We start from the raw sequence: 26,525 nt of genomic DNA on the forward strand, positions 1-26,525 counted from the left end.
AGTTGTGCTGAAGATAATTTCATAAAATGATTAACCAATATTGATCAATATATAAACCACACTTGACCAGACTTTTGAGAAAATTGAAGTGATTTAGTTGCAACTTATAGTGCAGAAAATACAGTAATTAGTTTGCAACCATGAGGAAATGTGATTCTAAAATTAGAAGGAATACACTATGTCCTCAGTCCTTCCACCTCTTCTTGGTTGAAAGAGGAATAATTAGTTGTCTCTGATTTACTATATCACATTGTAATCAATTATGAGTCTATTTTTGATCAATCACTTCAAAAAACTGGGTTCTTTAATACATACGCATGTAAGTGTGTATGTATGATAGATGATAACTTAAAACTTACAAATACATTTCTCAACAAAACATAAAATTGTTCAAAAATTGTATTAAAAAAAAATATCTCCACCCTTCATCCCAGACATTCTTAAACCTTTCGCATAAAATACAAAGGATCAGTCTAATTATGCGTTAACGTGGCCTGGAGAATATTCAGTATGACTGGTCTTTGGGAGTTTGTCACCTCCTGGAAGACATTTGTCAGCTCTTTGAGAAGACAGACAGCTGTGTGACAAACAGTTGTCAGCTCTCCACATCTGCCAAGCTTGTTTACAGCTTTTCCAGCCACTATTTTTACCCCAGGTACATGTTGCCAATCGATTCTAGAGTGTGACCCTGTTTCAAATCCACATCTAATGTTTGCAAAAACGTCTCCGATGATGATGGATGGCTCTCATGATTGAACACCTGCTGTTTTAATGTATCCTTTCTAAGAAACCGATCTGCACACGTCTTCCTTTTAAATAGCTACCACAGTGGATGTTCTTTGCAGAGGTCGCTTCAACCTGTACTTGGTCACATATGGGCACGCATAGAAGAACCCTTAATAGCTCAGCGCATGTGCTTTGCTTCCATGTTAGAGAATGGACGATTGCTCCTTTTTTTCTTGTTTTGCAGTTCACATTTCCGATCAAAGTGATGATGGATTTTTCAGTTTTAGTTGAATAACTCATCCGTTAGTTAAGATGAAGTGTCATCAATGCGTCTGTATTCCTGTGCCTTACACACAATGCCCATTTAAAAGCAAATAAATGCATTTTAAGCATAATGAATAAGACAGGATGGGAAAAGGACTGGTGTTAAAGGATTCATAATGGTGACCCCTACCCTTGATAATGTGTCCGTCACACTGAGCAACTGGTGGCTCTGCCTCACCCTCCTGCATACCATCCGTCAGGGTTTTGACTTCAAAATAAAAATAAAAATAAGCTGCATCTTAGGTTAGAGCGGGGGTTGGAGTTGTGTGCCCTAGAGGCCCCCTAAAACTTTTTTAAAAATGTTTGAAAATCGGGGAGAGAAATGTATTTTTTATTTTAACATGCTTTCTCTAGGAGGACAAACATGACACAAACATTCTTAATGTCCCCCAATGCTGTAAGAGTGTGTGATATGATGGTGGGTCCTCCCCTAAGCGGTCCAACCCTCTCCCCCCTCCCCTTTGCTCCTGGCTCTCCGTGCCCACGACCTGGCAACGGGCAGAGTTTTCCGTCCTGTGTCGGGTTAACATCGCAGACCTCATGGAAGCAGCGGAGGAAACTCTCACTTACCGAGATGGCCCGGGACCTCACAGGACGCTGCTCCCAGGGGACAAGGCCAAAGACACCTGGGGACATTTTGAGACAAAAACTGAGTCCAACTATGTGGATTTGGACATGAGACCAGAAGCCGCCAAGACCGTGAAAGTAACATTTACCGGCGAGGGGAGCCAGCTGTCTGTCAAAAGCGATGGCTCAAAGCAGGGGTCACGTGGACCAATATCTGTGGACTCTGTGGATATGCTTGGTGGTGTTGAACTTTCCTATGAGGAAGACTCCGGTGATGAGACACAGCTCCAGTCAGAAGTGGATCCGAGCGACTGCAGCGAGGGGGACGAGCTCCAGTACACGGACATGTACTTGAATAGCCGCAGCGAGTCAGATGACGGCGCCAGCGCGGTCCTGTCCAACCACAGCGGCTCAGACACACTAAAAGACGAGTCTCACTATATCACCACGCATGAAATCCAGCTGACCGAACTCGATCACGATGTCGATTATGACCTGGGCCGCGGTGCCAGCTGGGACTTTGAGGACGACAACTTGGTGTACTCCTTTGTGGATTACGCATCGTTTGAAAGCGATGACACCCGAACCGGGACCCTGATCTTGGAGGGCAGGAGCCCGGTCGCCAAACTCGGTGTGAGCACCGAGCAGGATGACAGTGATCTTTGCGACTCGGAGAAATGCGCCAGCTCGGATGAAAGTGTGTGCAAAAACCACGCCGTCGGGGACAAAATCCACCTTTCGATCCAAACCTCCAGAGAGGAAGAGCCTGTCGGTATTACGGACGAATGTGCCAAGCCCTTTGGAGACACCAGCCACTTCTCTTTCATGAGAGCGGGAGCTTTGGGAGATAACGCAGCCAAGTATTTCATCCCCGCTCCTGGCCGTCAGCACCTTGCAACTAAACTGAGACGGAAGGACATTAATGAATATTCCAGTGGCGCCTCCAGCTCCATCAGCGAGCTGGATGACGCTGACAAAGAAGTGCGTAATTTAACCGCCAGGTCATTCCGAAGCTTGGCGTGTCCTTACTTTGATACCATTAATTTAAGCACTTCTAGTGAATCGTCCTTGTCGGAATACGGTTTAAACAAGTGGTCTGCTTACGTGGATTGGAATTACGGACACATCCAAAGCGGGGCAGAGCACGGCATCATTGCGCACAAGACCTCCAGTGCCACGTTAGAAATGAACGAGACCGTGGCGAGTCACGGAGCCCCCCAAACTAACAAAAGACTAACTTTTCATCAGGAAGCGTCTTTGTGTCAGGGGGCGGAGATGAAACATCAGCGAGGCGTCACGTTGAACGTTCAATGTCATTCGGATGCCCGAGCAGCCATCGGGCAACTCAAAAGTAGCAAGAGAAGGTCTGCTGAGGTGCATGGAGCAGAATTGGCCAGGTCAGGTTGTGAACTGGACTGTGACCCCACTGACAACACAGGCAATACACATAATAGAGCCGTCTTTGCGTCAAGTCTTCTTAAAAATGTCATCTCCAAAAAGATGCAGTTTGAGCAGGAGCGTAAAATGGAAAGAGGCGAGATCTCCGACATGTGTTCGCCACTCTCTCCTTCCTTTCTGGATGGGAGCAAGGTCAGGAGGGGCTTTCAGAGTCAAAATTCGGAATCAGGCTCGGGCTACACCAATTCTGGAGATGACCAGCCGTCGGAAGGCAGCAGGCCTGCTTCTTGTGAGCCCACAGAAGAGCAGAGAAGCACAGATGCTCCTGCAGATTCAGGAAAAATGGGACCTAAAGCAGGGCTCAGCCGCAGTCTGAGCAGCGCATTTAACTCGTGGAAGAATGATGAAGCCGCGAAAGAAACTGAGCTCTCTGCAGCTACCAAAGAAGTGAAGGAGGAATCAGACAGGAGTAACATGCTCACTAAACTCCTTTTCATGCCAGGCTGTCAGCGTTTCTCCAAAGGGAAAGACGGTGCAACAGGAAACGCGACTGCTCAAGAAGACACCATCCAAGGTGGAAAAAGCCCGGAGATCAAAATATGTCTAAGAAGTGTGAAGGAAAATAAAGGAGGGGGCCTGAATATTGCAAATCTGTTAACTCCTAAAATAGGCTCTGTCAACACATTTCGGGGAACTGTTGATGGCAAATGTCATATTTTGTCAGCTGTGGGTAAGGCTCCAAATTTCACGGTTCGAGATGTCAGAGATACAAAATGCAAGTTTCAAACACCAATCTACCGTGTGCGAGATGTACGTAAGCTGGTGAAAAGCTCATACAGTTTTGTTTCTGTGGACAACAGCAACAGTAAAAGTGCAGTTGAACCCATGGAAACACTTGAAGAGAAGGACAAAAAAGAGCCTATGAAAAAGGTGTCCCCGTCACCCATTGTTATTAAATGCCACTCAGTAAAAACAAATAAATTGCCAAAACAAACAGAAGCCATTGCACTACCACCAAGTACTGGTAGCAAAGTGCCCGCTATTGTAGCAAAGCAACCAAATCCTGACCAGTTGGAAGCTGAAAAGGTATTAAGGCAAAAGCAGGAAAAGTTTGTGTGTGATGTGGCTGAGAAGCGATTTGAGCCTGGAATTCCCAAACAAGCTGCACTGGAGAAACTCAAAGCTGCTGTCAAAACAATGGAGCGGCTTTACGTTTTCGATCGAAACGAATGGAAACGCAAGGCTCAGCCTCCGCAGCCAATCACGGGCAGCCACGTGCTTTCGCTCATAGCTCGTGAGGAGCAGGGAACGGAAGAAGAAGCAACAGTGGAACCCGAAACAAGCGAGGAAGGAGCGCTAAACGTCATACACGTCCCTCACGACAACGAGTCGGCGCAACGCAAAACCTTCAGCAACAGAAGCAACCTTCACCTTCGATCTAGCGCCTTCGCTCGCCCTACGCTACAACGTTTGGCTTTGCAAAGCTCCAAGATCCCAGCCACACCTCTCTCCGTTAGAATAGAACCTGGAAGAAAAGGCCAGGCAGAGCAGACAATGGTCCAAATGGGTTCAACTAATCCCGCAGTCTCACAAAGCGACTCAGAGAACTATTTATCCATCCCGGGTCTGGTGTGTACTACTAATGAGGTCAACGTTTCCAAGAAGGAAACGGCTTATACAGAGACGAAGCCAAACAGACGGCAAACTGATGTGAAGATCCCTGAACACAAAAGATTATTAACAGATGATTGCACCGCTTCTTTGATCTACCACCAACCCGCAATAGTACCACAAACACAGCAAGTGTTGTGTTTCTCCCCGCCTTTTGCCACTCTATCACCGCCACCTATGAGCGGAGAGGTTCACCTTAAAACACAGCGCAAAATGCTCCTCGACCCCACCACGGGGCATTATTACCTAGTTGACACGCCAATGCAGACCAACACTAAACGACTGTTTGACCCAGAGACAGGCCAGTTCGTGGATGTTCCGCATTCACCCGTGCCACCCATCGCCCCCGTCACCCCCATGGCCCTCACATTGCCACCCATGGCTTTGAGCCCAGGAGCCATCGCACCTACCTATGTGATTTACCCTGGAATCATCCCCCCACCCGCTCTGGAAGCAAAGGCCTTGCCGGCAAATCCCAGCGAAGGCAGAGAAAAGTTGAAAAATATGTACGCAAAGCAGGAATTGAACGCTCCGTCGGCAGAGAGCCCCTACTACAGTGCAACGGCCGAGGCCCCCTTGGGACACACGAAGGCCTCCCCCGTCATAGGAGGCGCTGTCAGCTCAGAGAGGAAGCCGATTATCAGCATCACGACGCAACAAGGTCCAAGAATCATCGCCCCGCCTTCTTTCGATGGAACAACGATGAGCTTTGTGGTCGAGCACAGATGACCAAGAAGACACCTCATTGTGTGTGTAAGTCGTTCACTAAACATTCAACAGTCGTGGCACTGCAGGTCAAATCTGATTTCTTTGCTTTGCTGTTTATTTTATGTGGTGTGAACAGTCCAATTTCATTCAAAAGGGTCTGTGACAGAAGCTCACAGACCAAAAAAGCTAAAAAAATAAAATAAAATAAAACCCAGAGCGTAACTGAGGCTATGGGCGCAGTGCCAAAAGAGAAGAGTACGAGTAAAAAATAAAGTAAGCCAGTCAATTCTTAAACAAACCAAACTAAAACAAACACAGCACGCAGAATCTAGCAATTAGCAAACAGGCACAAGATTACAAAGTAGCAACAATGACTAAGAAAGCAACGTAACGGTACCTTTCTCTTGGTTATACTTATATTCCCGGTTGACGAGATGCAGGTGCGACGCAGGAGACTCCGCCTACCGCCCACACACCTGGGCTCTGCAAAACGGAAAAAAATAAACAAGTGGATGACATCCATATTATTTTAACTGTGAGGGCTGACGGTAATGTTATTGTTTAACTTTACTTTTACTACTGGATTGGAATGATGAAACACAAGGACAAAGCTACAGTACATAGAGAACTCTGCTTATATAATCTTATAAATGGCATTTTGTCCATGACGGAAAGTTTAGAGGTAGCACTTGATTTAGATCTGCTGACAGAAGCAGAAAAGGATTGGATGTTTGTAAATAAATAAACTGTATCATAAATAACTGAGAGTCCCCGTGGGCTGTATCATAGGTAGCCATAATCTTGTAGTATTTCTTCTATTATTAGGCTTCATCAAATTGTAAAAAATGTTTGTGTTTTTTTCCACAGTTTTAACATTAGGACAGTATTCATGTGGGCATTACATTTTTTTTTAAATTTTATTTTTATCATCAGGTTAAGCATTTTGAGGTTAAGCGGTGTTTGCACCAGTGTGTGGCGGTCTTTATGTAGCACATGCATTCTGAGTTTTGAGTTCAGCTGTGACATGTCAGCGTTAATAGACATGCAGTAACTTCATGACAGGTAACTTGAGTGCTAAAAATCTCCCTGAGCTTGATGGGATTTTCAGCCGCATCCCTCAAGTGCCCAATTTTGCGCATGACAGCACTGTCGGACAATTCCTATAGTGAGCGGTGACTTTGTTTACATGGGATCGCTTCCTCAACCAATTAGAAAAACAGATTGAATGGGTAAAGTTTTTCGATTGTAAAATACGGCCTTAACTAAATAATGTGGGATCTTTGTGTCATCTATTTGCGTTACATGCTTGATCTTTCTTCATTCTAATAGTCAACTCCTTTCGTGCCAGCCCTAATATATGTATGTAGTTTTCACAGAGTATTTGTTGTGGTAGTTGGTAGAATGAGAATATTTATATATTAAATCTTATGTTAGGCGGCGATACCATTTGGAATGGAGTCAAAATGCATTGGGCATCTATCCAGGTTAATGGCAGTTATTTCCTTAAAATAAGCATCTAACATACAGGAAATGACTAAAATGGTTTGATTGAGATAATTAGACACATTGATTGATAATCAGACATTGACCACTACTGTACTAAATAAAAAGGCACTCCACTGGGGTTTTAATTTGGCTAATAGCATAAATATGACCTCATTGATAAAGATATAATTAAATCTCACATTTAATAGAACTGAAGCAAACCAAAAATATTTTTGTGCATTTTTTTGTTATTTGCTGGGTGGATTCTATTAATGTACATATATGTTTATCTAAAAATTTTTCATGGGTCATTCCTAAACAAATTTTCATCATTAATCAGGAAAAATGTGTACGCCGATGAGATATTTCTAATACGTAGCTCATGAATAAAAAATAAAAAAATCAGGATTAAACCCAATTCCAATAGCATATGAACTCCATTCATAAGATTATTTAAAAAAAAAAGAAAGGTTGACTCATCCACACTTGCTATCTGTCCCAGCCTATTGTCAAGCGAGGTGTGAGAGTAAGAATACAACTGTGTGCGCTTGTGAGATTCTTGTCAGTTGGGTGGCGGCCAAGGGGCTCAATGCCGGTTTTAGTAGTGGTGTGAAGAGGAACTGTGGGTGTGCAGATGATGGTGTGTGTGCTTGGGTGCGGGTCTGTGTGTAGTGGGCCATGGCTGCGATAGTAAAGCAGGAGGGAAAGGTCAGGTCAATGTAAAGTATTTGTTGTGCTGATGCAGGGAGAGGACAGCTGCTAGGGGAGATCAGATGCTGCTGCTCGCTCCACCATTGAAGCCAGTCCGGTGGGCTGGGACGGGGTCAACTTTTTATAGGGGCCTCTACTGAGTCCAAAATGTGCAGACTGAGGTGGAGAGCAGCGTATTCTGTTTAATTTGATATAAAAACAGCTGAGCTGTGTTTTGAAAAGTTGGCGTGTCGCCATTGAGAATGATATTTTCTGAAGTCCTGTTTACTAAGCGTCATTTCTATGTTTTGATTTGTAGACATCTCCAGGAGACATCTCTGCCTTCATTCACCCTCAAGCCAGTATTCTTTTCTCCAGGACATACCCTACCCAAAGTCAGCATGAGTTCATTATCTATGCATGGCAGCACTTTGCAAGGTAAAAACACTGAATCATAAAAGTCACTAGGTCACTAGAAATAATGACAAAAAGATAAACAGTACACAGGAGTAAACACAGGGACCATTTGTCTTGAGTGAAATGCGGATTTAGATTTTTAAATGATTTTTTAACATCCAAAATTGTAGTTTAGTTTAACACCATCTGGTCAAGTTAGAAATATTCAATTGTTTACAAATTGAAAGCTTGTGTTCTACCTGAAGTAAATGCACCCTCTGTGTTATGACTGTCACCGTGCTGTTAACACCCGCACTATTGTGGCAATGGCTGAAATGTGTGAAAGAGATGAGCTGTTGGATGAGATAAAGTTTGCACCTTAAATAAGACAATAAAAACCAGAGTACAACAAGTGCGTTGATGCGACGAAGCGGCGCTTCGTTCCCGTTTGAATTTTAGGGGAAGTGTTCCTCTTTTTGTGTTTTTAAGTGTAATTAAATTGGAGTCGGTGTGTCTGCCGCGTGTATGTACACTGTATGTGTGTGTGTGTGTTGTTACATGCCTGATGTGCAGGGTATATCAGCATTCTGATAGCATACAAAGAGGACTCATGTTACCTTACTGTGAACAGGAACAAGCCAATTTGAGTTCTCTTGAGTAAGAATTTGGTATACAATTATTTTGTGGACTCTTGGAATTAGCCTTTCAATTATGATCAATAGCTTACTTTAAATCCTAAATCCTACAAAATTCTCAAGAGAACTTTGGACAAATTCTATTTTAAATTTGGATCATTTCTCACACCCGTCAAATGAACTTTAACTGTTTCATTCGCTAGCAAAATCAAGTTTTAATTCATGATGAGACATTTTTCTCTAATAGAGCACGCAATGAATGAGCCATTTCAGATCATGCAAACTGCCTTCTTTTTCAGAAAAGAATCACACAGACTGTTATTTTAGCAGGTTTCCAACTTCAGTGAATTAGAGGTAATCGGATCTGCTGGTCAGTCTATTTGCCTTCATTGTGTAAGATACACAACTTTATTTAAATTGCCCTATATAAGAGTTGGTATGATTGGAAGTAAGTTTAATAGAGTAGAATGGATCTTTTGTTCTTTACTGACGAACATTGCACAAAATGTGCACATTTGGAAATCTGTCATTTGAAAGCATAGCAAAGAAATTGTATGAATAATTATTTCGCCTTTCAGATCAATTCATGTGGAAAAAAAATGCATCTCTAATGTTTTGCTCAATATACTTAAACGAAAAATTGCCAAAAGGAGGCTCAAATGTTTCTTATGTAATGTAAAATGTTGATTATATGCTTTTTTGTTTTGACCCTGCTGACAATTATTCTCCATTGAACAATGTGCCATTTTAACCTGTTGTATTGTTTGTTTAAATGAATATAAATGAACTAAATGCACTTGATTTGTCTCTGTTCCATAGTGACAGCCATCATTTTTGTTCACTTTCCCCCCCTCATTCTAAAATATATTTCAAAAAGTATTTTTAAAGGTTAAACAAAGTTGATGGGAAAATAATTACCAAAATTTCAATATTGGTGTTTGCTTGCAAACAAAGAAGGTCCTGGGAAGTCTTGATGGTTTGAAATAAGTGCAAGTAGGATGTGTTGGACTGTAATGGATGGCATCATAAGACAATGGCGTTGTTCAGTTGCACTGTGAGCTGCTAAAAAAGAAAAAAGACAAGGTCAGGATGACATTAGAGAGACATTTTGAAAGGAGAAATGCTGTAAGCCAATGCTTGACTGTGAAAATGAATGTGTCATGTAGACTTATAAGCCTACATACCTCTGGAATAAATTCAAAATGCAAGCTACCGAAGATGTTTGCATTATTTGGATGGGTTTTAGCTATATTTTCATATTTTACACCAGAAAAGTTGAGCTATGAGACATTTATCTCAGCAGAAAAACACAGAAAGTGTTCTACAAATTGATGTTGCCTATTTCCGCTCAAGCTCAAGTTATATTAGTTCATGAAATTAGTGTACAAATTATTTTCAAATATGTAGTAAAAAAGCTAAATCATTAGGTTGTCTTTTTCAGTTTAGGCAGTCAATTTTTCAAAAGGAGGGGGGTGGGTGGTGGGGGTCCATATTCATACCAAGCGTTACAAGGAATCATACAGATTTATAGTGGCAGGAGAAAAGCACATGTGCTGTCTTGCCAGCATGCAAATTTAGCTTTGTGGCCACACTGAAACATCACCCGGCCGAGGCTTAAGTTTAACTTGAGCGTTTGCTGCTGTGTTTACTTGGTCGCCATGGCTGCAACGCGACTGGCAGACAACGCTTTGCCCCCAGCTGCTCTCGGTGCTTTTGGAAGAATCTGCACCAAGCTCCAGTTGTTGGCTTTGGATGCCAACAGGAGCTCTGATGTCACGCCCTGGTACATGAAAAAATACTCTTACCTGGTTGTTGTGGAGCTAACACTGTACAATTAATGCCTTTTTAACAAAGACTACCAGAAAATGTGCTAGCCAGTATGTACATTAGGTACACTAGTAGATTAGACCTTAGTATATTTCTTTAAAAAAAAATCTGAATATACAGTACCTCACCAGAAATGGAGTCACCAGTGTAAGTTTATTTCAATGTTATTCTATTTAAAACAATGTGTTTGAAAAGTTGACAATAGGTCATATTAGCTCAACAAACAGTATTGAACAAGTTAAAAAAAACTAATTGGCATAATTGTAGATTTTTTTTCCCCCCACACCAGCTCAGATCTTGAAAGTTCAGTGTAAAACAACAAGTGAATAATGTAATACTAATATAGGGTTACAGTACATTACATATCCAACCTATTTTTATATACTGTAATGTTATGTGCCCAACATAAATATATTTTCAACCAAAGCCATAACAAAACAACACCCAATTGCAAACAAACATTTGATTACTTACATACTTACAGGAATGTAAACATGTGTTGTTTAAACAAAAATGCACACATTCATCACATTTATCTCAGGGTGTTTCACTATGTGATACTGAGGTATGATGTAAACTTGCTGAAATGCAGCAAAGCCTCATAGAGGGGACATAGAACCTACCCCAAACATGAACGACTCCTCTTAGGAGTTAGCGCCGTCTGCTCTACCCACTGGAGTCAAAAACCTTCTTGCACATATTGGAGTTTTCTTGGTGGAGCGGGAATTCCGAGCCGGGAATGAGCATCTTGTTGCTCTTTTGCCAGACTACGCTTTTCCCAGTTGACAGGCTCTCATGCTTTTTCATGTGCTCGCTGAAAAGTAGCAATACTTGTTACTGTTTTGATGTGTGTGTGTGTAGGTGGGTTCAGTCATTTGAGATTTTCTAGTACCTGACAGGAAAAGTGGTCTTATCCATCTGCATGCACACCAGGAAAGGATATTCCGAGAACTGGACAGTTGTGATGAAGTCGAGGGAGGCCTCAGTTTCAAAGCTAACTTCCAAACCGGCACTCATAAAGTCCATGTCTATTGTAACATTACCAGAGACCACCAGTGCTCCCCTGCAAAGCACCACATATGAAGGTTCAATGAAAATGAGTCCTTTTTTTCTATTCACTTATGAACTGCATTCTACATTGAAGTGTTCCCCATCCCTTTTTTACCTCATTCACACCACTTCATATACAGTACTATACATGCAACAACACACAGCTATTCAACTCCATTCAAAAATCCACCTGCCTGTACTTTGGTCATGGGGGCATGCCCTGGGAAAGATGCATGTGTGTGGTTTGTTCTGTGTCTATAGATAGGCCGTCAGTCTATTATCAGGTTGAAAGGGGCACAGTTATGTTGATCCATTCACCTGCCTCTGCCATTCGCTTACCCTCAGGTCAGGTCCCCATTTTTTACTTGAACGGCGAAAAAACCTCTCCCGATTACCACTCTCTTTTCTAAGCAACCACACTCCCGTAGGTCTTGCATTTCCCCAGTTTTATACTTGACATTTACACATCCCACCATTATCAAAGATATTTGTGGAACAACACTATTTATGCAACCGTGCAATAATTGTCGCCGCAAAATTTCAATTCGGTGGCACTACACACCGTCGAATCCCACCCAAGACATCCGATCCACACGCCTGCTCTCGTGTATTATGTTCGAAAATAACGAGCCAGACAGTGCTGACGTCACGTTTCATGCCAGGCCTTCTATGCGAGATAGGTGTGAAGCACAATATACTGGATCACTTCCAACTTGTCAAGTGGAACAAGTGAATCAGACAACACTTATAGAGCGTTTAAAGTTCACATGACTCCAACATCAACACGGGTCTATTTGAGGCGCGGTGACATGGCAAGAACTCCAGAAACAACCATAAAGGTTATTTTTCTAAGAATTGCCGCAGGGGTCTCCAGAGGTGTTCCATCGCACTTGCATGTGCAGTTGTTAACAAACATACCACGGATTATGTAGACGAGGTTGTGAACTATTCACAGTAGGTTATCGTCACGAAAAGGCACTGCTTTGACTTTGGGCTCTTCTACTGCGCGGTTTATGGAATTTACCTGTTATTTACACTGGTTTTGGACTCCCTGTACCACAAACTGATCTCCATTCCACCAGAGATGTCGATGGCTAACCCTCCCTGGAACTCGGCGCTTGCCTTCAGACCAGACTGGAACTGAATGACCTACGAGTAAAAAGGAAGATAAGCTAAAACAGTGCATAACAGATATGCATTATCTACAGAAAATGCAAAATTTGCATCAGAACCTAACACCAGTGCTCATTCTTTTGAATGGTACAGGTTCAAAGTCATACTAATGGTGGACAATGGTTGGAAAATGATTTGTCTTGGTCCTTTAATATACTTTTTAATAATATGCCAAAAATCTGCAGTTTTATAGTTAAATACATAATTAATCCACAATTTGACACGAGCAGGACTTTTGGTCAATATAAACATTTCTGATTTGAGTTTGTGCGTTAGCGGCATACCTCTGAATGGTCTGTCAGCAAAATGAGACCCTTGACCACATTCATGGGCTCCCCAGTCATGGAGAACATTTTGGACATGAGGTCGCTGTAGCCCTTGAAGAAGGTGACAGGTCTCAGCTGAACATCAAAGAGCAGAGCCGACATCCCGGCAAACGACTCCAAGCCTCCCTCTCCTTCATCTGGCGTAGCAGCGATGAGTGACTCCAAACCTTGTGCTTCGATGGCAACCTGGAACACACCCGAAGTCAAATTTGATCTTTAAACATAGCTTTGGTACGTTTCACTAAAATGGGAGATTATTCAGACCTGCAGTCCATGTAGCGTTGCTCCTTTACTAGCAGCGTAAATGTTCATATTGCTTCTTCTCAGGATTCCAGAGCCGGAGTACAAAATGTCCAAACTGTATGTGGAGGTAACATCAACAGATTCTGTGGGAAGTGAAGGATATCATCCATTTCAGGACAAAAGTTGCAGGGCTGTGCACGTTCTTTTTTGACTTAATAGGGATATTTCACATCATTCAGGACTTTTAACAAAATACACATGTATTTGTTATATTTACACAAAGTTATGAAGAGGCAAAAACAGCTTGAATGAGATCATCAATCAATGAATAGAGTCTGACCCTTTTTGGTGACCATGCCTGAAAAGATTCACCTGGATGAATTAAGAATTATTCACAAACTTTGCGAAGAGTTGTTCATTTGAAAGTCAGATTCAGATTGAATAAAAACAAATTAAGTGAGCCATTACAATAATTCTGGTTTTACTGGGAAGCAAAAAACAGGACTTCTTCCAATATCACTACTTACTTGCCATGAATCCTGAGTAGGCAGATGATGACCCAAATTTTGAAAATCGATCATAGTTGTGTGAAATCATCTCTCGCATAACTTGTTTTAAAACTTTGCTGAAAGAAAATAGATTTTTTTCCCACATTATTTTTCTGCTCTAAGCAAAAAAGCTTCAATCTTCTCCATGTTGTTGCACAACATACCTGGCAGGCATGTGGAAGCGGAGGATGTCCTGGATCTTCGACAGCATGTACTTGTTCATCTCGCGTGGAAGGTGTCCGATGGACAACAGTAGATTTTTGATTTCCATATACGAGGGGTTGCTGCTGAGGATGACATCTGCTGCGGCAGCTCGCACATTTTTCTCGTAAATCCGACGATTCTGGTGATAAATTCTGTTCACCGTCTTTTTCACCTGAAATCAAGTCATGCTTATTTATTCCAATTGAAATTATGCGCTTTAGTTTTCACACGATATTGACAGCAGAACCTTAATTTACCATGACTGGCCCCAAGGCAATGAGAAATGATATTTAGAAAGTTTTTCAATTAAACCAAATTAAAAAAGGAATAACGATCATTAAATAAAAATTATTCAGAACACAAAATTAGATATTAAAAAAAATGTTTTTGTTGTTGTATCTAGTTAGCAAATATCAACCAAATGTTCAATTGCTTACAGGATGAATAAGCAATTTATCTAGTAACCAATCACCTGTATGCATCTGATTATGATGGTAACCACACAATATGGTAATATGTAATACATACAATGTACTTAATCACAGTGTATTCCTGAGACCTCTTGGTCTGGTTTAACAGGGTTTCCATTTTTTTTTTTAAATGAACAAATAGCTATTTTGTTGACGTAATATAAGCTTCTGCGAGGTGAGTTTGTGTTGAGTGTTAACCTGATCAGTGATAAGGGTGACGTCGTATCTCTGCAGGCTGGTAAGTGCGATGGTGCTGTATGCGCCCACTTCAGATTCAGTGTATTTGGTAAAGATGGGAATGGCCTCAGGGAGCAGGGAGTTCTTCAGGGACAGAAGGAACATCTGGACCTTGGACTCTTCTTGTGTACTGTCTGGCCCCTCCAGAATCATCTTCTTAACCTCAACGACTGTCTGGGAAATTGAAGATCATCAGTCAGACAGAAGCACTCAACTGCATCATAAATGGGCTCTGAACAGCAGAAGATGTTTCATTGCAACTCACCGGTAGGTTACATCCTCCTTTCTGGCAGAGTTTTTGGACAAGGGCTCCCATTATAATCACCACTGACTCCTTAATGTCAGGGCTGCCAATCTTTCCTTTAGAAATGCCCTGTAAGAAAAATCTAGCATCAGCACAGCAGTCTTGTCAGCTAACTGCTTTTGTATGAGTTTCTATTTCAACCAAGAGTCTCACCAGCAGGATCTGGAGCATCCTCTCGTTGGGATGCGAAGCAAATCCGCAGGCGTAAAGAAACCTCTCCTGCAAAACCCTACTTTTAGCATCTGTGAAGTTGAGGAATTCAAGTATGGCATCCAGAGATGCTGTCGTTTGGGAGGAAGTGACAGCATCCACCACCTGAGGACTAAAGTTAGACATTAAAGAGAACAATCGAGGACCTGCAAGTAATGTTAAGTTAATGTTGAGTTAATGAGGAATAAAAATATCCTAAAAATGAGTCATTCCCGAACTTTGAGTGTGTCCGATATTTAAAGTTAGTGCTTCAACTTCTTTTCATTCCTCTTTCACTGACTTCTTTGGACTTTTTAAATGAGTTGTACTTCTTACAATGACAATAAACCCTACTCTATTAATGGGATTTAGAAGGAAAATACAGCTACTAACAGAGATGTTTTGCTGGCACTCTTTAGCATTTTAAGAATATCGCCTTTGGTTGCCTTCCTAATTGTCTGGATAAGCTCCAGGAAGCTGCGAGGGGCCGAAGCTTTAGACAAACTGCCCGGCTCCAGTTTCTTCTCGACAGCCTGCCATTGTTGCAAGAGCTAAGAGAAGACAGGCAAAGTGAACTGATGAGTACATTAAGCAAAATAACAAAAAAATGAAAACAGCAAAATAAAGAGAATCACTCACTGACGGACAAGTCTTGCACCGAGTTTTCATCTTCTGTGCTTTGATACCAACAGCCGCGATCTTGGCATCGATAGACTTGACTACCATGGCCGCGTCTGTTCCAGCAGTCTCCAGAGGTCCGGCTTCCGTTCCTACCAGTGTGAATCTCTGCCTGCCCAGCCAAAAAAATATATGTCAAAACAATGGTACATCATGCTGAGCTCTCGCCGTAGCCCCGTACCTGGACATAACGCTTGCAGATGAAGATCTGTGTGCGTTGACAATCAGCAAGTGTTTTTCTTGTGACTCGGCCGAGTGGATGAAACCATCTTCGATTGTGAACACTGTGACGGAGCTAGACTTCCGGGTCACACCCAAAACCTGAGGTATGGCCCAAATTAATACAACGAAACATGGCCGAGACGAATGGCTGCTAACTGACCTCGCTGTGTGTGGTGAAGCCAGTTTCTTCAGTCTTACATGACTCCAAGTACTTTGTCCTTGTCACTTTGTTTTTTTGTGCCTTGTACGCAACGGTGCACCTTCCAGACACATCATTCTGTTTCCATACAATTTTTTCTTTTTAATTCACCATTGCACATCCCATGAAATATCCTATTTGAGTAAAAAATTTACCTCGATAACTTTTCCTGTATTGAACTGCAGCTGCAGTAAACTTGACACCCCTCGTTTAAGGTTTTTGATGATGACAGGTTCCGCCCAGTAGGAATAAAACGCTTTAACCTGCAGAAAATAAACAACAATTAAATTTGACCTTCAGCCCAAGCATTCAGTTTTCACGCCTTTTCAGGAACATTTTGGCCTGCTCCACTACAGTATTTTAATGTCGTTTATGATGGTGGAATCTAACGAGCCCAGTATTTTTGGGCTGGTGTAAAGAGTTTGAGAACCACTAGTGGATATCATATAACAGATAAATATCATATTTTCTGGGCTGGCTCCATGTCCTCCACAAGTCAAGCAAATGAGATCATCCTTCAAGTGTCCCCAATAAGTATGTCATTTATTTGGCATTCAACCACAACATCAGATAGGACTCCCAGAAATAGCACACATGGTGTGTGTGTGTGTGTGTGTGTGTGTGCGTGTGCGTGTGTGTGTGTTGGTTACTTCTTAAATTCCCACAAATAACCACGGGGACGACTGGCGCTCGCTTTTTTTATTCCCAAGCAGTTGGCACTCGGGGTATAAATCACCAATTTCAAGATGATCATATTGATTTTTTGGAAATCAGTACGATATTACATAGTTTGTTTCGAATAATAATTTCATAATTTACCTGATAACCCCAATAGATTTATCATGTACATATTTAGTCGGATGCTCAATATGGAAAATGAATGAATGACTGTACATGTTTAATACAATAAGTGGGAGCAGGAGAATGGAAAATGTTATTGTTTTGAATGAAAACTAAAAAACTGCATTTCTAAAATTTGACAGTATATACCGGTGTTTTGTGTTTCACTACATTTGATTGGATCGTTGTGTAACCGATCGATGTAATGATCTGGCTCAATCTTCCTCACGATAACATACAATATTGATTCTTTGGACGATACAATATTAGCCAAAATTAAAAGGTCATGACTATGGCTCAATCGACGTATCGTACGTATATGTATCCACTTTTAAGAATGGATCTTTTTTTTAAGTCGTCATTTTATTTTATTACCTGCCAACATCATCACCTGGTGACAATTAGGTGAAAGGTTAGAAGGACAACAGTCATTAGTACAGTCTCGAAACTCCAAATCTGATAACGACTGCGGGTATGTATTTGCATTTACAATTTTCATTTTGACAATTACCTTTCCATTTCTCAGGTGAAGAAAGAAAGGCTTTGTCAGGGCTTCCAATCTACTTTTACCCAGTAAACTCTCAATGGTGGTTCCACCGAGGACATTCTTCTTCTCGGATCTGTGGGATGCCGGCTCAGCTTTCACATTGGAGATCTAGCAGAAAGACACAAGAAGCAAGCTAGAGCTGTACTATCAAAAGATATGCACACTTTTAAACCCAAGTAAAAATGACGTGGAGAAAACACACACGAAGACTCGGCGAATACCTTCAACTGGATCAACTGTTCATCCTTGTTGCTGGGATCTTTCCACACCAGATTGACATCCACATTACTGGAGATCTTGTAACCGGCGCTCCCCTCTTTTGACCTCTGGGCTTTGTCCACCACCACCTGAGTGGTGTAGCTGAATTTATACAGCTGGTTGTTCTTTAGCTGGGGTCCTACTGCACCACCTGCAGAAACACAAGAACCGCAGCTTGAGAACATGCAAAACAACAGCATTCCGTTCATTTGAGGAAGACACAAATGCATAACCAGCTGATGATGAGATCAGCAATTAACAAACAACTTAACCCACTTTAACCTTTTTACTTTTTACATTTCCCACCCACAAAAAGTTGGATAAAAGACTAACACAATTTTTCCCCTCCTCACTTTTAAGTTTAGAGTTGACAACACTACACAGCAATTGAAATAAATATTTTAGGCCTGACAAGTGTTTTTATTTTTTGCAGTTTGGATTCCACAACTAGTAATTTCCATTTTTCCTTTACCATGTCATTTTTATTTCTCCACACGTTACCAATTTAGGACATTACGACTATATGCCCACAACTAGCAAATTTAGTCTACAAATCAGTTTCTCTTGTCATTTGCCTCAACCAAAGTCTTCTGATGCAATCAGTGGCCATTTAACCGGGTGTGTTCTAGATAACGTTTTCTCTTCTTTGTCAGATAAGATTCTAGTCACGGTTGAAGATGGAGTGACGTGTCAGAATAAGATTTCATCAGCTCTGATTTTAACAAATCAGGTCATTGGAAATCCATGGCAATTACAGCATCTACTCAATGTTATTTTGATTTCATTTGAAAAGAGGGAAATGATTGGATTTGTCAAACAGATTGACATCTGCATAAACGATAAAAATAAAAACATAGGAATTTTCCAAGTAAAACACACAAAGATAACACCTTTACTGAGCAGAGTACTCACCACTGGCTGGTGTTATGACACAGGAGGCTGCACAAAGTAAGAACACAGCAGGAGTTATCATGGTGCGTTCTCTCCGGAGCCAAATGAATCAAAGTGACACACAAACGTGTCCGATTGAGTGTCAAATGGCACTAAAGGGCCAAAAAGAGGCAAAGAAAGTCCAAGCTTCTCCGATTATGTTTTATCGGAGGGGAGGGCAGACTCCAAACTCCATGCTCAAGTACTAAGTATACGAGATAACAAGCAAATCATTAACCTGATCACCCCCGATTTGACGGGAAACAATGTCAGTGATTGGTGCTGTGAGGGCTCCCCTTTTTAAAAGCCACTTGCCCATCTGGCCATGTGATCAATCAAATCAGACTTTCTGTTGTAGTGTCATCAACCTGGAAGGAAGAGGATTTTATTTTGAAATCATGGGAAACCAGTCAATAAATAAAAGCAAACGGTTGCATTTTTTTTTAACTAAAGAAGTGTAGTATTTACCCAGTAGATGTGAAGACTCGCCTTTAAGACTCCATTTTTTTCGACTTGATTGAACAGTTGTGACTTTGTTGGTGACTCAAATGACCTCTTCAAAAAGCATTAAGTTTGTTGTGAATTGGGAACATAAAATGTGTTTAAGTATGATTATTAAAAGATGGACATCCAAAAAAACACCCATACAAATCTGCTATGACACAACTGTCAATTGACAACAAAAAGTGTCTAATAAAAAATAACAATGTACAGAATTTATACAAAGACCGACGTTTATTCAGCTATATTTACAACTTTCCACAATCCAGTTATTCAGACCACAGGACAAAACAAAATTTAGATAACAATATTCAAACTCCTAACCAAAAATATGCATAACTCACATATTTGGCACTGAGTGGTAAGAAAGAGTGTGATCAATCAACATAACAATCATTTTCAGCTTTTGGTGATTAAAAAAAAATGTGACTGCAAAATCCCATCAAGTAAATTCTGCAGTATTTAAATAATGCTGGTGATGGTGCCTTTTATGTATAAACTATAAATTATTTTCTTAAGTGCAAATACCAACATGTTATACATTACGAGCCTTGAAAAAAAAGTCCCAATTTCCTGTGTAAATCTACCAACTAATGCAGAAAAATTAGAATTCACAAACAAAAACCCACATAAAAACCATCAATGGCCAAGCGAGCTGCAAGTGTGATTGACATCACTGGTTGGCAAAAACTTACCAGATTACTGCTTCTGAAAAAAGTGCCTCCTCTAGTGGTCTGCTGCTGAACTAATATGAAAAATCAAATAATTAATATCTGATCTGCCCTTCAAGCGTCATTCTTCCTCCATGAGAATTAAAGTGCTTAAAAATAACTTTTAATGGTGATGACTTTTTACATTTCTTGTGAAGATATTTTATAATGTTGTTTTTCTTTTCTTTTTCTTTTTTTAAAAAGGTCGAAAATAGTAGAAACTTTACAATGCCTACAATAAACACCTCCATTACATATCGTTATTTATATACTGTATATCCATTTTATGACTACTTAATACTACCGAATGTCACAGTCTGATAAAGTAATGCTATCCATGAATTTAAGTTAATTCTTGGCAACTTGGACTTTCTTCCCATCATCTTACAAAGTGCTATTCAGCCAAACGCACCATGGATTAACCACTCATTTTTAATATTTCAATGTAGGCTACTATAGATTAGATAGCCAAGGTCCCACCTGTGAACAAAAGGCATGCAGAGCTTGCTCAGAACAGACTTAACTTTGTACAATAAGCATTAAAAACTACACAACTGTAAAGTTGTGTATATTCTCAATATAAAGTGTGATTTTGCGAGTGTGACACTGCAGTTGGAGTAGGACTCTGCTTTCCCTTCCAGAGCAGTGTTGCTCAAAAGCTATACTTTCCCAACATAATGAACGCCACTGCACTGGACTGCTTGATCCCATGTACTCACAATACATTTCAGAGGTTGTGCGTCTTCCAAAAATAGGTCCACAAATTGACTCTACAGGTACTATTTACAAAAGTGAGTCTCTTCATTTTGGAAACTGGATTTGTACAATCTGAAGAGTCCTGTAAAAAGTTAGCAAACACACAAAACCAATTGTTAATTGCATCTGTGGCAGACTCGCTTAACTTTGCTTTTGAGACACGGGGACAAACTATGAAGATGGTTGAGTATTATTGGGAATTTTGTTGTGAAAGCTCATGCGTGATATGACGTAGCAGTTTTGATTGGCTATTATGTTTATGGTCATGTTGTCTGGTATGCGACAGGCTCACCTGGAACATCCTTCTTGTCTCTGGAGTCTACATTGCAGCAGCCTAGGTGAACAAACTGCAACACAGTGAAGCACATTTAGATGCATTATAAAATATAATCGATATAATTGTTAAGTAGGTCACTGTGACATCAAGTGGTGTTCATGGCTTTTTCCAAGGCTGACATTTTCTGATTTCAGCTATCCAGAAAAAAGCATAGAAAACCTTCCCCCAGTGAACCGTTTAAATGAAAGTGCATGTTCTTGTGTATAATGACCGTACAAAGCCATAAAAAGATCAAATATAATGCTATGAAAAAAAACATACATTAACTCATCAGCACTCTTAAAAATAAAGCTGTTAAGTATTCAGAACCCTTGAGATTTTTCAGTCTCTCTGGGACTGCAGACATTTGCCAAAATTACAAAATACAATTCTTTTTAATTTACATTAATGTACACTCAGAAAAAAAGAATATTTTCCAAACCCACTACACAATATTTTTTGGAATACAGAGGGCACCGGACTAAAAGGGGATTTTATTTAGTTTTTTTTTTAACCCTTCACAAGGCTGACTGAGATTTTAGCACCATATCATATATGTTTTATTTATTATTTTATTTTTTTAATTCATGGATTTGATTGAATATTTGTTTTGACAACCACAATTCATACTTGAAGCACTTGAATTATAACATGCAGTGTCAACTTTTGGGACAAAAAAATAAAAACAGGATTTAAGTGAACCCCCCAAAAAGTCTTGAGAAAAGAGAGAAACCTACCAACTTTCTCTTACTGCTTCAATGTCGCTCACCAAATTCTGTGCTAGGCAGATGCCAAAAATCTGTGCATAGAGAAAAATAATAATTTGAAAAAACAGACAAAAGATTGCCAATGATCACATTTTTAGACAAAGGCTCTCTGATCACCTGTAACAATGCAATCCCAATAAATATGCCTGCCACCACCGTCAGGTTGTCTTGCAGCCACTTCTCAAATTGTGGGACACACCCTTTAATGTAGATGAATGTCCTCTGTTCTGAGTCCTGAAAACCCCAAACAGCCACAAATCCAAAATGTCACTTGACTTTCTATTTACATTTGCATTCAAGTCACATTGTCCATTGTAGTGCCACTGTGGCATTGCTGTTTAAATTCTGTCTCTCCAAAGCCTTTCACAATAAAATCTCGTCGCGCTATTGTCACGAGGTTATTGATACCTTCTGCATGCATCTTAATGTATTCCCTTACTCTGAATACTCTTCACATTCAAAGTCAAGGAAAACAAACTCAGCCTTTCCTCACATTATCCTGCTCGTGAGGGAGTAAGACCAAAGCTAATGATGGGGGATGGGTTTCAAATCCCACCGCATTGCTGCAGCATGAGTAATACCACATCGGTACTGATGGGGACTCAGCTGCTGGATTTTGAGGAGTGAACAGAACATTTACTGAAAGAAGTATATTGTGCTCAGGGTGGAGAGGCAAATGAGCTCATGCATCAGTAGTTCACCAAGTGAAAAAACTTTCTACTTTTTTCATGTCATAAAGCACCATTGTCCTTTGGCATCTGAGCCATGAAAGCTTTTAAATGAGTTTCTACTCACAGATTTATCTCGGATGTCGTATCCACATTGGGTGTTGATGACGTCCTCCTAAGAAGAAAAACAGCATTTTGAATAACTGCCAGCTTAAGGAGTACCGATTTTAGTTTCCAACAGTTTAAAAGCAGTTTTTAAATAGCTTGAAAATATAAAATGAGTACATAAAAACAGAAAAGGAAACACTAAGCAAAGGGGTATCATCAATAGTCAATAAGCAGGAAAACAATTGGCAAAAATATGATGTTGTTCTTTATAACATTGATTCCAGACCAGACCGTCTAGTTAATGCAGTTATTGGTGAAAACTAATAACAATACTCATGTAGTTGATATTAGGGATGTCCTGATCACATATTTTTGGACCACCCATCAATCATAATGATTGTCTTTAAGAGTAAACCCAAGTTTTAAAAAAACCCGATACAAAACAATGAAAAAATCTACTCAGCCTTTAAAGATCTCAATGTTAGACTAATAATTTAAGTTCAACATGCAGAACACGCAAGCATGTCTTATGCTTTGTGCTTGCAAAACAAAAGGAGCATTATTTGCCACATCTATTTTACTTAAGTATTGTCACAGTTAATAGACTTTGTTGCCACACATGGAAAAAAGCCCTGAAAATTCCATTCAAACTGTACTAAGCCAGCAGGGAGAGAAATGACTAAACATAGACAGTCCTTTTGGACGACAGCCCGAATAGCTGGACAGACAGATTCTGCAGGACACAGATAACCAAACTGCCTGTACAAGTGGGCAGTATCACCATTTCCCCTTACAGTACAAGCAGTCTAAATATTTCTGCACGACAGACCTTGACCTACGGAAGACTGCGAGACTTTTCAGCCGCTATATCAGCGACATTGTTTTCAAATCAATGGTCAGGAAAGTGTGTGGGAATGAGAAAGACACACTGAGCAGGAGATTCCTACCGCTGGATCTTTGGTGCAGCAGGAAAATGGCACGCCACATTTCTCGCGACTCGGGTTGGAATCCGTGCAGTTGAAGTAAATGTTCAAATTCCAGTCGTCCGCTCCGAAAGCACCGCAACACTCCCACTGCCAAAAGGTCAAAGGGTCAACATAACTTCCAGAGCGATTTACAAGAAATTCCGCAGCCAAGATAAACACGAAACTGGGGTCTAAATACATCAAAAATAAGTCTAAACTCACATATTCCTGGGTGAAGTCGATAAGGTTTTGCAGATCAATATCATCCCTGTATGCCCGAATATTGTTGTTGATAAAAAAGTTGAGTTGGTCTTTAATCCAGTCTTTAAAGACGAAGGCCAGGACTCCTGCCGTGAGCTCCAAAAAGAAGATGATGCCCAAGAACACCGAGAACTGAACACACAAGCCATAAGAGACAGCCAATAGTGTAAAGCAACATGCAAAACTTGATTAGCAATCCACAATGGGTTTGAGGAAGGCACATACAAATTTGAGCAGGAAAGAGTTTTCTCTCAGTGCTCCAATGCAACCGGCGAATCCCAGAACAAACATGACTCCACCAACCACCAGGAAGAGCCACACTGGATCGAAGCCCCCCAGGTCTGTGATTGATGAGATGTTGGAAAGAACACCCTAGTGTGGGAGTAAAAGTAAAAGCAAGAGTGAGAGGATATTAAATATTTAGGGTGATTGCAATTTAACTCCCTATTGTGAAATATACCTAACAAAATTTTGCTTTAATATTCTCATTTTTTGTCTTTGTATCTTGATTTTTTTCTTTAACTTATTGCTTATTTTGTTGGAAATGGAAAACCCATACGAGATAGTCCCCACTTAGCAATATAATTTGGAGAAGTTTAAGTGCAATTGTGAAATGGCACTTTCACAATTGCACTTAAACTTCTCCAAAGTGCAGGGCTTTCAAAATTGGAATAATAATCAATCTGAAAAGAAAACAAGAACAGAGAACATGATACACAATGGAACATACACCCCCAAAAAATGTACAAATATTTAAACATATGAATAAATTAAAAATCTTTTTAAAACAGTGTTTTTCAATAACCCTGAATATTACACGATGACAAAAATTGAGCATTACTCATATTTTGCTTCAGTTCACTAGTGAGAAATGAATTCTTTCAGGCACAGATTTTTTTTAAAATCCAGTCCATTTTAACTGCGATTTCTGACAGCAATCAGTCAAAATGGATTGGATGTCTACCGCAGTCAATGGCAACCACTGAGTTCATACTTTATCAGCTCAGCAGATAATTGGTCTCTCATTAGGAAAGTGAGGGAAAGTTTCAGATTTAGGGCACATTATCTGTCTGGTGAAAGTTGGTATTTGGGACACTGTAAAAGACAACTGGCAGATGAAACCGAGTCTGTTAATCTGAATAATAAAATGTAGTAATTCTTCATTCTTGGAAGCCCACCTTCTCGCTCCATGCCCATAATCCAATGGCAAGAAACGCCAGTCCGAGGAACTAGAACGAAAGAAGCAAAAAGAATAAGATTATTTGGCGACTGTGAAACCAATCGTTTCCTAGCTGCCATTCAAAAACGGAATGTAAGTTCACTTAACAACTTGATAGCTCAAAAACACATTTTAGGAGATGTAACTAGTGGCCAATAGAGTTTAAAATTGATTTTCAGAGTAAATCTCAAAATTTTCAACCGTTAATATACTGCAGATATTAAGGTTTAGAACAAACAAATACGACAAAAGTACTTTCCATAATTTGCAACATAGATAATATAAAATGTTAAAAAAATATGTTTTTTTTTTTTAAATTGCGATGACAATATTTGTATCTCTCTTGTCATCAGAATTTTAAACTATAGTACACTAATGTCTTGTTTATTTTGAAATTCCAAATTACTGGAAAATCCCACGTTTTGGCAAAAAGTACTCCATAAAAAATGTAAACCAAGGCATGAACGAAATATCGAAAAAGATAGTTATCATTGAAAAATGTAAGCAAAACAACAAAGTAGAATGTTATTGCGAAGTACTATAGCTGTCCTCAAATTCTGTTTTGAACTCTATTATCGACCCAAATCCCCAAAACAACAGCGGTTGGGCATCTGCAAAATAAACAAACAAACAAACAAAAAATACAAACAAACCCCCAAATTGTAGATTAAAATGAAGTCCCCGAGCAAGCCCCCCATGAGAGCACCACCCTTTACAAGAACGTTTAAGGGATGTAAACAAGAGCGGTGGTCGTCTAGTCATGGCAGCGGCGGACGAAAACAAAAGAGGCCGATGGAGGTAGCAAGTGCACCCGAGCAGTAAGCTTTATCGCCCGCCATGAAATCATCGCCAAACGGCCCGTCATGCCTTACGTCCACCGTGAAAACTCCATTCATGGAAGATGAAACAAACCACTTAAGAACGTTCTACTTGCCAGAAGACACCTAACGAGGAGTGCAGGACTCACCCAGAATATGATGTTGAATCCGAAAATGAAATATTTAATGCAGCAGCTCACTTCGTGAGCCTTAAAATGCTTTCCCGACATCATTGTGGTTGCTTTGTTCCATTAAACGCCGCCCTCGCTGGCTAGAAATTACATCGATGCTCTCTTAAGCAAAAAAAATGTCGCTGGAGGAAACAGCTGCTATATTCTGTCGTTAAGGCGACAAACGCGAAACATTATCCCGTTAAACTCGAACTCTCGGTCAAGATTTTGTGGAAAAATAAAGAAGATCCGTAACATTGACGGCGAGATAAATCCACGCAACCAAACAGATTAAATTCGCAGCTTTTTTCTATTAGAACCATAAACTTGACATGGCAGTTTGATTGACGCGCGTGGGAACAAATGAGGCTTTGCGATGTTCACAGGGGGCGGGACTTAATAAAAGAATGGTTTCATTCCG

The 26,525-nt window shown here is 40.4% G+C and overlaps 3 protein-coding genes across 7 annotated transcripts; 1 reads left to right on the plus strand and 2 right to left on the minus strand.

Annotated features, from left to right (window-relative positions):
* The first annotated feature begins 1,590 nt into the window (after positions 1 to 1,590).
* c7h4orf54 (chromosome 7 C4orf54 homolog) lies at positions 1,591 to 9,072 on the plus strand. Its single transcript, XM_077604783.1, has 2 exons — positions 1,591 to 5,439; positions 7,889 to 9,072. Exon 1 carries the CDS (start codon positions 1,591 to 1,593, stop codon positions 5,413 to 5,415), a length of 3,825 nt encoding a protein of 1,274 aa, XP_077460909.1. The 3' UTR covers positions 5,416 to 5,439; positions 7,889 to 9,072.
* Positions 5,801 to 19,445, minus strand: mttp (microsomal triglyceride transfer protein). Of its 5 annotated transcripts, none has more exons than XR_013301012.1 (19): positions 17,879 to 18,210; positions 17,622 to 17,765; positions 16,426 to 16,533; positions 16,232 to 16,348; positions 16,031 to 16,170; positions 15,811 to 15,961; positions 15,565 to 15,722; positions 15,136 to 15,304; positions 14,944 to 15,051; positions 14,640 to 14,852; positions 13,932 to 14,143; positions 13,747 to 13,844; positions 13,241 to 13,362; positions 12,935 to 13,162; positions 12,502 to 12,626; positions 11,320 to 11,490; positions 11,051 to 11,241; positions 9,519 to 9,662; positions 5,801 to 5,877 (listed from the first exon to the last, which is right to left on the minus strand). XR_013301012.1 is itself a non-coding variant. In XM_077605103.1 (19 exons), exons 2-19 carry the CDS (start codon positions 18,886 to 18,888, stop codon positions 11,094 to 11,096), a joined length of 2,661 nt encoding a protein of 886 aa, XP_077461229.1. In that variant the 5' UTR covers positions 18,889 to 19,213; positions 19,314 to 19,445; the 3' UTR covers positions 10,708 to 11,093. The 5 variants fall into 5 exon arrangements, 4 of the variants coding, with proteins under 4 accessions (XP_077461228.1, XP_077461229.1, XP_077461226.1 ...); XM_077605103.1 differs by lacking the exons at positions 5,801 to 5,877; positions 9,519 to 9,662 and adding exons at positions 18,828 to 19,213; positions 19,314 to 19,445 and having other exon boundaries at positions 10,708 to 11,241; positions 17,879 to 18,066; XM_077605102.1 differs by lacking the exons at positions 5,801 to 5,877; positions 9,519 to 9,662 and adding an exon at positions 10,259 to 10,380.
* A 116-nt stretch (positions 19,446 to 19,561) lies between these two features.
* Positions 19,562 to 26,455, minus strand: LOC144077390 (tetraspanin-5). Its single transcript, XM_077605105.1, has 10 exons — positions 26,084 to 26,455; positions 25,076 to 25,126; positions 24,123 to 24,269; positions 23,859 to 24,029; positions 23,619 to 23,744; positions 22,691 to 22,738; positions 22,013 to 22,129; positions 21,866 to 21,927; positions 21,105 to 21,159; positions 19,562 to 20,894 (listed from the first exon to the last, which is right to left on the minus strand). The coding sequence occupies exons 1-9, from the start codon at positions 26,165 to 26,167 to the stop codon at positions 21,147 to 21,149; spliced, it is 819 nt and encodes a 272-aa protein (XP_077461231.1). The 5' UTR covers positions 26,168 to 26,455; the 3' UTR covers positions 19,562 to 20,894; positions 21,105 to 21,146.
* Positions 26,456 to 26,525: the final 70 nt, after the last annotated feature.

This window comes from Stigmatopora argus, chromosome 7, assembly GCF_051989625.1.
Source record: "Stigmatopora argus isolate UIUO_Sarg chromosome 7, RoL_Sarg_1.0, whole genome shotgun sequence".
In the NCBI taxonomy this organism is placed as follows: Eukaryota; Metazoa; Chordata; class Actinopteri; order Syngnathiformes; family Syngnathidae; genus Stigmatopora; species Stigmatopora argus.

Bases quoted from the DNA above. Each gene is read 5' to 3' on its own strand.
- mttp (XM_077605102.1), bottom strand. From the start codon at position 18,145: ATGCATTTGTGTCTTCCTCAAATGAACGGAATGCTGTTGTTTTGCATG. The intron at 13,845-13,931 runs GTATGTTGTGCA...ATTTTCTTTCAG, and splicing joins CGCTTCCACATGCCTGCCAG to CAAAGTTTTAAAACAAGTTA. The intron at 11,242-11,319 runs GTACTAGAAAAT...GCTACTTTTCAG, and splicing joins AAGACCACTTTTCCTGTCAG to CGAGCACATGAAAAAGCATG.
- LOC144077390 (XM_077605105.1), bottom strand. From the start codon at position 26,167: ATGATGTCGGGAAAGCATTTTAAGGCTCACGAAGTGAGCTGCTGCATT. The intron at 24,030-24,122 runs GTATGTGCCTTC...TTGTGTGTTCAG, and splicing joins ACTCTTTCCTGCTCAAATTT to TTCTCGGTGTTCTTGGGCAT. The intron at 21,928-22,012 runs GTGATCAGAGAG...CTCTATGCACAG, and splicing joins TTGGGATTGCATTGTTACAG to ATTTTTGGCATCTGCCTAGC.
- c7h4orf54 (XM_077604783.1), top strand. From the start codon at position 1,591: ATGGAAGCAGCGGAGGAAACTCTCACTTACCGAGATGGCCCGGGACCT.